The sequence below is a fragment of the Dreissena polymorpha genome, chromosome 1 (genome assembly GCF_020536995.1).
Source record: "Dreissena polymorpha isolate Duluth1 chromosome 1, UMN_Dpol_1.0, whole genome shotgun sequence".
In the NCBI taxonomy this organism is placed as follows: domain Eukaryota; kingdom Metazoa; phylum Mollusca; class Bivalvia; order Myida; family Dreissenidae; genus Dreissena; species Dreissena polymorpha.
In genome coordinates, this window is record NC_068355.1 from 112936225 (window position 1) to 112949812 (window position 13588).

At 36.2% G+C, this 13588-nt stretch overlaps 1 protein-coding gene across 1 annotated transcript in view; it reads left to right on the plus strand.

The window, feature by feature from the left end:
- The window catches only part of LOC127845037 (probable ATP-dependent RNA helicase DHX37), a 49179-nt gene extending 35930 nt beyond the window's left edge, over positions 1 to 13249 (plus strand). The window contains exons 20-29 of the mRNA XM_052375661.1: positions 1147 to 1334; positions 5274 to 5330; positions 6101 to 6257; positions 7183 to 7303; positions 7889 to 7949; positions 10235 to 10349; positions 10625 to 10734; positions 11578 to 11774; positions 12093 to 12190; positions 12558 to 13249. Of these exons, the coding sequence (XP_052231621.1) occupies positions 1147 to 1334; positions 5274 to 5330; positions 6101 to 6257; positions 7183 to 7303; positions 7889 to 7949; positions 10235 to 10349; positions 10625 to 10734; positions 11578 to 11774; positions 12093 to 12190; positions 12558 to 12640 (1187 nt within the window). The 3' untranslated portion in view covers positions 12641 to 13249. The remainder of the gene's footprint in view (positions 1 to 1146; positions 1335 to 5273; positions 5331 to 6100; positions 6258 to 7182; positions 7304 to 7888; positions 7950 to 10234; positions 10350 to 10624; positions 10735 to 11577; positions 11775 to 12092; positions 12191 to 12557) is intronic.
- The last annotated feature ends 339 nt before the right edge of the window (positions 13250 to 13588 follow it).

Below are 13588 nucleotides of genomic sequence, written 5' to 3' on the forward strand. Positions count from 1 at the left end.
GTAATAAAGCAATGAAAGGACATAGGTCTTAAATGGTTCAAGGCTCTCAATATTTCTTTATGTCTAATACTTAATTGTGTGCTCCATTATGTTAATTATTATGCCCCCCTTCGAAGAAGAGGGGGTATATTGTTTTGCACTTGTCGGTCGGTCCGTCCACCAGATGGTTTCTGGATGATAACTCAAAAACGCTTAGGTCTAGGATCATGAAACTTCATAGGTACATTGATTATGACTGGCAGATGACCCTATTGATTTTCAGGTCACTAGGTCAAAGGTCAAGGTCACAGTGACTGGAAATAGTAAAATGGTTTCCGGATGATAACTCAAGAATGCTTAGGCCTAGGATCATGAAACTTCATAGGTACATTGATAATGACTGGCAGATGACCCCTTTTGATTTTCAGGTCACAAGGTCAAAGGTTAAGGTCACAGTGCCTCGAAATAGTAAAATGATTTCCGGATGATAACTCAAGAATGTTTACGCCTAGGATCATGAAACTTCATATGAACATTGATTATGACTGGCAAATGACACCTATGGATTTTCAGGTCACTAGGTCAAAGGTCAAGGTCACAGTGACTCGAAACGGTGAAATGGTTTCTGGATGATAAATCAATAATGCTTACGCCTAGGATCATGAAACTTCATAGGAACATTGATCATGACTGGCAGATGACCCCAATAAATTTTCAGGTCACTAGGTCAAAGGTCAAGGTCAAAGTAACTTGAAACAGTAAAATGGTTTCCTGATGATGACTCAAGAATAATTAGGCCTAGGATCATGAAACTTCATAGGTACATTGATCATGACTGGCAGATGACCCCTTTTGATTTTCAGGTCACTAGGTCAAAGGTCAAGGTCACAGTGGCAAAAAACGTATTCACACAATGGCTGCCACTACAACTGATAGCCCATATGGCGGGCATGCATGTTTTACAAACAGCCCTTGTTTTGAACAACTTTTAAGTTAATGCATATATATGTATTTGATCTTCCTTTTCAGCATTTTTGCAAGTACATGTATTTCTGTTACACAATGGTACATATGTTTTAGATTGGCATTCAGTTATCAAAACCAAAAAACATATTTAGGAGCTGGAAAATTTCAAAGCTACTCATCCACTTCATATCCTATTTTTAGAGCGGGCAACCAAGATCACACCCCTGGGTCGGGCAATGGCCAGTTTCCCTGTGTCTCCACGCTACGCCAAGATGTTGGCTCTGAGTCATCAGCATGGACTTCTGCCCTACGTGGTTGCCATAGTAGCGGCTCTGTCTGTGCAGGAGATGTTTGTAGAGATGCATAGTAACCCTCAGGGTGAAAACGATGTTAGTGGAAAGTTTTGTTACTGTGAAACCATTATTATTCGTCAGACATTAATTTTCGTTTTTTCGTCCTTCGACCGATGGACGAATTCAAGATCCTAACGAACAATCATGTCCCATATTTGAAACAAATAAGACTGAATTACCGTAGGCATGAGGCATTTAAATCCAGCGTAATCCACGCATATACACAGGGCTCGAAATAAACACTCGCAAAATGCGAGAAAAAAAGATTGCAAGGTAAGTTATAAGCCACTAGTATTTTTTGCAAGTGAAGCAATAGTGTAAAAAAAACGAGTTATATTGCTAAATGTGTTCGACGGCGTGAACGCTAAACCGTCGGTCATTTTTTTGAACGTCCGAATACCCATATGCGAAACACACCTTGTTTGTAGACTGGTATACTTATAGTACAGATACCCGGATGGTATTGATACAAAGAGCATGAAACAGTCGACTATTCACACTCAATTTAAATCAGGTTTTGACACAAAGGGGTGTACATTATACAGTGTACTGACAACTGACATTTTCTGTAAAACGCGAATGCAATAAGGCTGTATCGAATGCGTCGACTTCGTTTAGGTATAATAGTGTTGATTAGCGCTTATTGTTCACAACTTTATTACCCATTGTGTGTATTATGTTTTTCAGGGGTGTTGCAGATTATACAGCCAACATGCGGCGAATCCGAATTAAAGACAATACTATTAAACGCAATTAAAATATGACGATGTGTTATCAACACCTGACTGAAACATATTCTGCGCTTTTATTACAAATTAATAAAGAACATATTGATTTGTGTTTGGTTGTCCGTGATTGTAATGGAAAAAGACTAATTGCTAATTGGCTTCGTTGTTTAAAACACTCGTTAACGGATATTCAGTCCAACTTATCTGCTAATCATAACAAAGAACGTGCCAATGACATAAAATAATAAGGGACAGTTACTATCACCTGAAATAACAGACTTGTTAATTGGCATATGCCAAACAAGGCCCACCTCCTGCAAGTGACTACCAAGTGTCACCCCTCTTTCCCCAGCACGATTTTTTCGCAACCGCGTATTACATGTTTTACAAACATTACAAACAAATCGGACGGTTTTTTTTTTCAAAACCAGAAATGGACGAATTTAAGTGCTGACGAAATAGTCCTTTTTTTTAAAAAGACAAATTTCGTGCTGACGAAAATAAATGGTTTCACAGTATATAAATAAAATGTATTTTAAAAAGTGTGTTTCTGAATATTGAAATGAACAACATAATATATAGACTTTTACATTTTGGGGTTCTGGTATTCTTAGAAGAAGACCTGGGTCAAAATGCTCAAGGTTAGCTGTCGTCATAACCCTTTAACCGCTGTCTGTTGTTTTGCGACGTAAGTGTGTGTCAGCAAGTTAAGCTTGTAACCACTCTAGAGAACACATTTTTTTTTATATAAAACTTAGTCCAATGTATACTTAGACAAATCTAGGCAGGGTAAGAGTCTGGGTCATGTGGGTCCATAAACAAGATCACCAAGTCAAATAATAGAAAAATCTTGTTACGACTAAAGAGGCCAATTTTATGGCTCAATCTTGATGAAACTTGGTCAAAATGCTTTTCTGGAAATTGTCTATTCGTAGTTAAATCTCTGTTCTGTGCACCTGAAAAACAAGTCAATTCTTAGTATTTGAAAAAGATTTGCTTCCACTCTAGAGGCACTCATTTTCAATGAAACTTGGTCAGAATGATTATCTGGACAATTCTAGACCGTGTGTGAATCGGGGTCATTTGCATACAAAAACTAGGTCACCAGGTTAAAGCTTAGAAAAGCCTCTTAAAAAAACAATACTTTTTGTCTCTATTTGTCTTTTAACTTGGACAGAATGATTATCATTACATTTTTATGCCTCCTTTCGAAGAAAAGGGGGTATATAGTTTTCGCACTGTCCGTCAGTCTGTCTGTCTGTCTATCAGTCTGTCACACTTACCGTGTCCGCTCTCTAATTCAAATAGTTTTCATCTGATCTTTACCAAACTTTGTCAGAAGTTGTATCGAGACAATATCTAGGTCAAGTTCGAGTATGGGTCATGCCGGGTCAAAAACTAGGTCACAGGGTCACTTAGTGCATTTCAAGGATTTAGCATGGTGTCCGCTCTCTAATTGAAGTAGTTTTCATCTGATCTTTACCAAACTTGGTCAGAAGTTGTATCAAGACAATATTTAGGTCACGTTCGAATATGGGTCATGTTAAGTCAAAAACTAGGTCACAGGGTCACTTAGTGCATTTCAAGGATTTAGCTTGGTGTCCGCTCTCTAGGTTATGTGGCTTTCTGATTTATTTTGATATTCTAAGACATTTTTATGCCCCCGAAGGAGGGCATATAGTGATCAGACTGTCTGTCTGTCTGTCCGACACACTTTGCGTTTAGATTTCGAAAAATGCTAATTACTTCTATGTCGCTTCAGATAGCAATTTCATATTTGGCATGAATGTGTATATAGACAAGGCCTTTCCATACACACACAAATTTTGATCCCTGTGACCTTGACCTTGAACTTAGGATCCGCGTTTAGGTTTCGAAATCTGCGTTTAGGTTTTGAAAAAAGCTCATAACTTCTACCAAACGTTTATAGGGGGCATAAGTCATCCTATGGTGACAGCTCTTGTTGTAGATAACTTAGAATCTGGTTCATATGTGCATCATATTTTATCTGGTCGTTCCGCTCCATTAATTTTGAGGGAGTTATTGACCTTTTAATAAGTAATCCATTGTAAGTTATTGGACCACTAATGATCTGAATTTTTATTATTAAAGTTCATATGCAACATCTCTTTGAAAGGGTAGTCATGCATCTTTTTTCAGGTTGTTTTGCTATAATAAATTTTCATGGCATTATAGCCTGTTTACTTCTAACAATTTACGTTTCTTATGAATTTCACGTTTTTGTTGTTAGATCACAAGAACTGTTTTTTCTAAAATTCATGAAACTTTATGTGCAGTATCCCTATGGGGTGGGCTTGTGCATATTGTTACGACTTTGGATCCAAATGTGAGGAAACAGAAATGAATGTCACAAAAATTAAGTGACATGTATGTGTGGCTTAAGGGTTGACCTCATTACAATGTCCTAAGTGTGAACCTGTAAGTGGAAATACACGGAAATGGTCAAATGGCCCTGTGCACTTTACAATATTTTGATTTACAAGTATAAAATCATGAGTTTATGCATGGCTTGTATTTGTTTTTTATGTTTTAACCCTTTCCCCCATCAGAACCAACGTGAAAATGGCTATGTGCAAACAGCATAAAACCAGAACAGCCTGTGAGTAACTCCCAGTCTGTTCAGGTTTTATGCTGTTTGCTCCTCATCAGTATGTAAGGGTTAGAAATGAAAAATTGAATCTAGTATGAAAGGTCTTGAGTTATATTTAACTTTCTGAGGGACTACAAATGCGTAAAAATATGTATCTAAGTGGGGAAGGGCAGCAGGCGCTCATAGTGATTAATTGTGGGCACTCATATTTCCAGCATCAAAAGTTTTGATGAAACTTAATCAGAATGTTAACTTTGACAATATCTAGGCGGAGTTAACTCTGACAATATCTAGGCGGAGTTAACTCTGACAATATCAAGGCGGAGTTAACTCTGACAATATCTAGGCGGAGTTAACTCTGACAATATGTAGGCGGAGTTAACTCTGACAATATCTAGGCGGAGTTAACTCTGACAATATCTAGGCGGAGTTTATATCAGGGTGATGTGGGTAAAAAACAAGGTCACCAGAACCTGTAAGCACCAAACTATTCTTAGAAGTAAGTCTAAGACAATTTTCTGTAAAATAGCTGGTGTCTTGCTTCAAATTCCAGAAGGAGGCATTGTGTTTCACATACACAGATCTTGTTTTAATTCAAATGATAAAACATACATGTTCAGTGTTGATAAATTTCAGGACTTCAAACAAAGGCTGATGCACTTAGCAGAAGTTAAAAGGATCTGGGCCTCTTCTGTAAGTAATACTTCTTACGGAATGGAAAAAAGCAACGGCCTACTTGCCTATGAACCTCTCAAATCTGTTTTGCATAGCAAACCTTTAAAATAATTATTTAAAGAACTCAGGTGGGCAACCATGTAAACAAGTTTTATTCTATCCCTGTCACTTGCATAATTTGAAATGATTATTGGAAATATTTTTGATTGTAGTTAATTTCAGGAAAGTTAAATTTGTAAAGTTTGCATTGAAGACAACTTGAAAATAATGTATATAATTTATTAAAAATAATCCTCTGTCCAGAAACAATGTTATTATCGACATTCTATTTAGCCTTCTAAACGTTGTAAGTTTGTGGTAATATTAAGGAATTTAGTGTCATAGTGTTAGAAACAACAGCAACAAACTTGTGACATGCCACAAACTTTTTGGAATATATGCTGTATATGCTGTATTCTGCTTAGCGCCCATGTCGACCATATTTTAAGAGGAACGTATTGTGTTAAGGTGACCAGCTCTTTAAGTTGAACCATAGAAAATATAGTTTCTTGGAATTGTCACAATAATTGTTTTAATTTATAAATGTTCATCTTGGTTTTCAGATACTGTATAATAACAACAGATATTACACTTCAAATTACTTGTCTTTTTGGTCATTTTTTAGGTTTATTTTTTTGTTGCTAGTTGACCTGTGTTATTCACTGTCTTTGTACTTCCTCTTGCTTGGGCCACTCCTTTTTGCTAGGCGACCTGATGTTATTCGCAGTTTTCATACTTTCTGTTTCTAGGGCCACTCCCTGTTGCTAGGCGACCTAATGGTGATGCTGAAGGCTGTGGGCTCCTGTGAGTTTGAGGGCTGCACTCCGTCATTCTGTGAGAAATACGGTATACGCCTGAAAGCAATCAAGGAAGTGAGGAAGCTGAGGATGCAGCTCACTAATTCAGGTAACTCAGGGGCAGATAAGCTTGTCATATAGTTCTACTGTAATTGCTAGGTCGAGTTTCATAGACGTCCTTTTGTCCTTCATCCATCTAAATACAGAAAACAATCATTATCCAAATTTTAATGGAACTTTATATGAAATTAATGATGTTAAGATAGTCCTCAACAGAAGGTATGGTAAAACGTTTCTGGCAGTTGCATAAGTAGTCTGTCTAGAGGTAAAAATAAATTATTGATTAATTAAAAGAAAAAAGATACATAATTTATATTTTCAAACAAAACCTCTCAGACATAAAATTGGACACATAATTGGAGTTTCACTACTATTGGTTGGTATGATCATTAGGTTGCAGTCATTAATAGTTGTTGAAATAGCTTGTGAACTCTCCACATTATTTGTCAAATTGTCATGAAATTTGGCCGTTTGTCAAAATGATTTCTTAATTAAAAAACTGGGTCATGTGGGGTCTAATACTATGTACTCACAGCACAATTAAAGAAAATACACGAGAAAGCACTTTTGTTTGCGCAATCTTAATTAAACTTGCTCTGAATATTTGTTCTGATGATTTCTTAGACGATTAAGATATGGTTCTTCTCAATTGATCAATTTGAGTGCCAACAGGTGCTTTTCTTATGTGGCTATAGTTAAAGCATCTGAACACTTTATAAGTCACATTTTTTACCTATTTCCTTCATAACTTTCTTAGAACATTGACAAATTATGTATATAAGGGCTGAGTTCCAATGATTACAGTTTGTTTTAAAAAATGTCTGCTAGGTATTGGGGAAGTTTTCATTAAAGGTCTATTGCAAAGCCTTGTGTTCCTTGGAGTGGCAGGGGAGAACCTATGGGTCTATGTCCCTCTTGAACATAGTCTTGTTGTTTGTATTTTTCCAATTTTACGTACTAACGTGTTATCTCAGTGAACCTGGTGATGCCGGATGCCAATGTCTGCGTTGACCCACAGATGCCCCCACCTGATGACACAGAGGCCAGACTTCTGCGGCAGATCGTCCTGTCAGGGATGGGAGACCATGTGGCCAGGTTGGAGTCACAGCTGGTCATTGATTTGATGCTCTGTTGATCATTCAAATGTATTAAACAATGAAATTCCAAGAGGTGTATCACAGAGAAATATCTACTACATTTTTAGACGACTACCAACTATAAAAATATAATGATACAATCTTGGAATACAACCTTGAATGGTCAATGCAAACTATTTGGGGTTTAAAACCATGTAAGGACTAATCAAACCTCACACTTACCCCAGAATTAACCACAAATCAAACATGCCTTTCAAATGATTTAAATAAACTTTACCTATGCATACAGAAAATTAAAACATGAATGCCCAAACATGACATGCAAATAGATTATGACACATTTTAGTCAAGACTGCCACTTGCCATACAACTGATAGCATGGCATTGTTTCTCAGTCTTTTCTGTTCTCCATGACTTTAAATGAAATAAAAAGCAAAGGAGTTTATTTTGCCATTGTAATCTCTCATTTAAGACTCCCAACTATCACCAAAGTCTGTAACATCTGTAGATGAAGGATGGTGTTACTTTTGCTATATAACCCATGTCTATGTTTCCCAGCATTATTTGCCCCTGCATATTCCAGGAAGCTGCCTGAGTTGCCCTCCTCCCATCCTGATGCTAAGAAGTTAAAGAACGCATACCAGGTATTGGTCTATTGGTTGCCAGGTCAACCAGTGTGTAATTCATCTTCATTTCGAAAATGTTTACATAGCTTAATTGATTGAGATGTATATTTCACAAGCTTTGGAGTTTGCATATAAATGTGTTTCAAATTTTGTAATGTCTTCAATTTTGGGACATTTAAAAAACATTTATGTTATGTTATTATTTATGTTTCCAGCCAAATTATTAATAATGTTCTTATGAATATTGTTTTTCAAGCTTTTGACAAGCTAGTTATACCCCCACAAACAAAGTTTAGGGGGGTATATAGGAGTGAACTTGTCTGTCGATCGGTCCTTTCTCGCTCTCTAATTCAAGAAGTTTTCATCAGATCTTCACCAAACTTGGTCAGAAGTTGTAACTAGATGATGTCTAGGCCAAGTTCGAACATGGGCCTTGCCGGGTCAAAAACTAGGTCACGGGGTCACTTAGTGCGTTTTAAACATTCAGCATGTTGTCCGCTCTCTAATTCAAGTAGTTTTCATCCAATATTCACCAAACTTGGTCAGAAGTTTTATCCAGATGATCTCTAGGCCAAGTTTGAACATGGGCCATGCCGGGCCAAAAACTAGATCAGGGGGTCACTTAGTGTGTTTTTTAATATTCAGCACGATGTCGGCTAATTCAAGTGTTTTTTATCCGATCTTCACCAAACTTGGTCAGAAGTTGTGTTTTTTTGTTTTTTTTATTCAATATATTACATACAATGTATACATGTATGTGATCATAAAACAAATTGATACCATGTAGCAACAATAATGTTCAAACATGTTATACAAGATATGCTAATATATATTTTTTTAAAGAAAAGAAAGAATAGAAAAGACAGAAAAGAAAAGGAAAAACAACAGAATAATTATGAATAAGGATGAGTTGTATGAAGTGGGTAGAAAGCATACTGGACTTGTTTATGAAAGTTTAATGTGTTTCCATTTTTGTTCAAATATATGAAGTGTATCATTGTTTAGGGCTATTTCTTTTTCTATTTGAATTCTTCAGTTTTAAATATTTGATAAAACAGTTTATTGTAGGTAGTTGTTTTCTGTATTTCATGCTGAATATAAAATATTTCATTAATATAATTATGTAGTTCACAGCATTATTAACCTCTTGTATTTTAAAAGTTTTTACCCGTAAACTGATGTCTAAGAGAGATAGTTTAACATTTAATTGTTGTTTCTCTAGAAAGGTTGTCAATTGATTCCATAGAGATTGAAAATGTTTACACTTTCAGAAAAGGTGTTCTATTGTTTCAATATGTTCACTACACATATCAGATAGATTTGTGTTGGATAGGTTGCACTTAAAAAGATATTTATTTGTAGCTATGATTCTCTGGATGTATTTATATTGAAAATTTCTCAGTGTGCTATCAGTAGTTGATTTATATGGCATGACAAATATTTGTTTCCAATTAAATTCTTTTTCTCCAAGAAGGTTTTGCCATTTAGTTTGAGCTTTTGAGATTTTGGAAGGTTTTTTAATTTGAAGTGCGTAAACTATTTTGTTTGTTTTGTTTTGTTTTGCAATTATGTTTTCTACGAATGTTTTTTGAGTACTTTGTGTGTTATTTGTATTGGTAGCATCTTTAATATGTACGGGTATACTTTTGATCAATGTGTAGTACATCAGGAAATTACTTGTAGGTAATCCGAATATGTAGCATAAGTTATCAAAGGAATAGAAGTCGTTTATTCTGTAGTCATACAATTGATGTACATATTTTATGTTTCGTTCGAACCAATTTTTTTAGAAAAACGTTTTATTATTAGTAGTTATGTCTTTATTGTTCCATAGAATGATTTTACTGTTTATTTTGGTTTCTAAATTAGATGATCTCTAGGCCAAGTTTGAACATGAACCATGCCGGGCCAACGAAAAACTAGGTCACGGGGTCACTTAGTGTGTTTTTTAACATTCAGCATGGTGTCCACTCCTAATTCAAGTAGTTTTTATCCGATCTTCACCAAACTTGGTCAGAAGTTTTATCTAGATGATCTTACGGCCAAGTTCGAACATGGGCCATGCGGGGCCAAAAACTAGGTCACGGGGTCACTTAGTGCGTTTTAAACATTGAGCATGGTGTCCACTGTTTTTGTGAAGACAACATGCTAAATATTCTGTGTCAATGCGGTCTGTGGGGGTATTTGTCACGTCTGTAACAAAGCTCTAGTTTATACTGGAATTTTGCTGTAGTTGGCAAACACTTCAGAAAGTTATGTTATATATTTGTGTGTGTTTCTTAGTGTGATACCTCATGTTCCAGTGTCCTGATCTTGAAGACCCCGTTTTCATTCATCCCACATCAGTCTTGTTCAAGCATAGACCCCAGTGGGTTGTGTACCAACACATTGAGGAGACCTCCAAGTTATACATGAAAGGTTTGGTGTCTTATGTCTAGCAAAACAGTGTTTCTTCTGTGAAGTAATATTAAATAGTCCTTTGTTAAGGTGTGTTTTCACTTTTTTTTAGACTTTTACAGTTAATATAGTTGTTCATTAAAATTGTCATTTACATATATAATTTGGAAAGCTTTTGAATATTATCAAGATGGTGACTATGGTTATCAAGCATATTTATTCTACTGGTGTTTGGTCTAGCTGCAGAGCATTATATTTACAATATATTTAATACCGTGATTGTGATTTGTTTACAGGCATCAGTGCAATAGAGCCAGAGTGGCTTCCCCTGTTCTGTAGTAGTCATGTGACTTTATCCCAGCCAATGGAAGATCCTCCTCCCAGATATGACAAGGTCAAGGGTCAGGTGAGTACCCAGCATGCATTGCATCAGTCAGGCCCAATCTTAATCCAATTTAAAGGAGAATCTTCCATGATATGACAAGGTCAAGGATAAGGTGAGTACTCAATATGAATTTTAGTAGTCATGTTACGTTTTCCTCAACCAATAAAACGTAACCAGATAAGACAGAGGTCAAGAGTCAAGTAGCATGCAAAGAACAATTTATAAAGCCCTATCCAAGCCAGTGAAAGACCTCTTCCAGATCAGGCAAGGTCATGGGTCAGATGAGTCCCCAGCATGCACTGCAATAGTCATGGGAAAATGTTTCAGACTATGGAAGACCCACATGCAAGGTATTACAAGGTTGGTTGAGTACCGAACAAATATTAAAACTGTTAGTTTGGGTTGGAACCCAGTTCTGGGCACTGAAATCTGGCCATGTGGACCTCCCATGTTTAAAATCTTTTTAGTATTATTTAAAGAACACCGTAAAGGTGTAAGCCATTTCTACTCAAGTAAAACTCTAGCTGAACAAGTTGTTTAAAGTTGCAGAAATACCTTTACCCTTCAATGAATATGACAAATACAAATATTAATGATGTTCTGGACGATTTAAGTTACATAACTGTGTCCTGCCAGTCCCAAATGTATACCACTGATGGTGTTTTAATTTCAAACATACAAATAAAACATCACAAGTTAACGCCTTACTAATTTTAAGCAGGTAATGTGTTGTACAGTGACAGGGCGGTCAATAAAAACAGCAACTGTGTACAACAAATGACTGTAAAAGGATACCAGTATAAAAGACATGCGTTTTTTTAATACATGCTCAAACAATAATATAGCAATATAATGTCTCTGCAGGTAATGTGTACAGTGACAGGGCGGTATGGTCACCGGGCGTGGCCCATACCCCAGCTGGAGATGGAGTATCCACAGGGCGTGGAGAAGATGCGGTGGTTTGCCCAGGCTCTCCTTGCGGGGGAGGTAGTGAAAGCACTGGGGACTTACACCCCCCACCTGCTGTCTGCACCCAGCACCATGGTGAAATCATGGGCAAAGTTAGTGATTCTGGTCGTATTATGGCGGTGATAATGATGATGAATACTATTATATCATATTAACAATCAACCACTCTTCCCTATGGCTGTACCCACATATGATAGCTTTAAAATAATCTCTATGGACAGAATATAATTATCATTGTACGTTTAATAAACAGAAAATTTGTAGACTGTATGCAAAATTTCTGTAAACATTTTGTTAATATCATGTACTCAATAACGCAACTATTCAATTTGTCTACGATATTCTGGGGCAGCCCTCATATATAAGAAGTTAACTGCCTGTACCAGAGTAATTCTGGTATCATGTTTCAGACTTCAGCCAAGAACAGAGGTGCTGGTGAAGGCTCTGATGTCAGAGAGAGTTGACAGCAGGGAGTCTCTAATTGCCGCATGGACACACAGCCCCTCTTGTAAGTTTAAACCTATTTATTTTAAATTGATTCCATTAATTCCTTTGGGTTAATACAAAAACACTTTGGTCTGTTTCCTGGGAAGATCCATTTTTTTGGCGTCTTTGGAAAGATTCAGAGAACGCTTCCTGATTCCGAAAGTAAATAAGGGCCGTCCATCAGCAAGGCGGTCACAATATACACTATAGGGATGTCGAAGCGTCGTGCAGGTGTAAATCACAGTTTTGCTTGGATTATCGAAGCACATTTTACTAGTAATTTGTCAATACATCATTTGTACTCATTTACTTCTTTACATATACATATCCATATCTTTTGTTGATATTCTAAACAACGTTTTTGCAATGGTTGCTTGGTTATCTTCCAGATTTGTTGTCAGCGTACCGCGAGTGGCTGCCAGACACCATGCATACAGAACTCTCCTTGAAATGGCCACCTGTTAGTTCCTGATTTATGGCCTTAATCAGAATACTGACATAATTTAACATACGTAATAAATTTAGAAAATTCTTTTGATGAGATCTTTTGAGATGTGTTAAATTCCACTCCCTTTTCTAAAAGTAGTCTAATTAAGTGTACAATACTTTGTTCATTATTTCATTGACCTTGTTGTATAATTGTGTTACGGTCAATAGTATTCATAGTAAATCACAATAAGCAACCAGTGAATATTGAAAATATTGTTCGTAATTTACTCTTTTGTAAATAGTATTGCAATTGTTTTTGATAAATTGTCCTCTTAAAGCAGGGACGTATACAAACATAGGCCCCTGCTTAAATTTCACAAAAATTATCCTTATGGTCTTTTTTGAATAGCCTCGATGTAAAGCATCAAATTAAGTAACGATGTTGAGCCGCCGATAGTTGGTTCTTTGCACTTAATTTGAATTGTTTCATTGCATGCAAGTCTTGTATACATTGCATCAAAATAAGCCAGACTTGCAGTTTTAGCAAGCTTTTGATGATATTTATGTTACTTGTCATTGAGGATTTTATGTTGAAATCTGATACATACTGGTTGATCATATGTGTATTAAATATTAAACAAATCAAATATTAGTTGGTAGTTTATTTATTCCACTCACGTGTATCCTATAATTGCAGAAGGTAACATAAGATGCGTTGTGATGTCTTTACCAAATACTATAATGATGGAGAAGATTCATTTTTTTCTTGTTTTTATTGCGGTGTTCTGAATCTAAGCAAAATGCACCAACCGTTTTATACATTTTCCGATTAATACCATACCCTTGTTGACAAATTTAAGGAATCGGTAGGCAATAATAAAGTTATCAACGGACGTGATTCGCTGTGTATTTACTAACTGGAATAACTTATAAAAAATAATTTATCTGTGCGCGACCTCCATTATGCTATTCAAATTAAAATATTGAACGT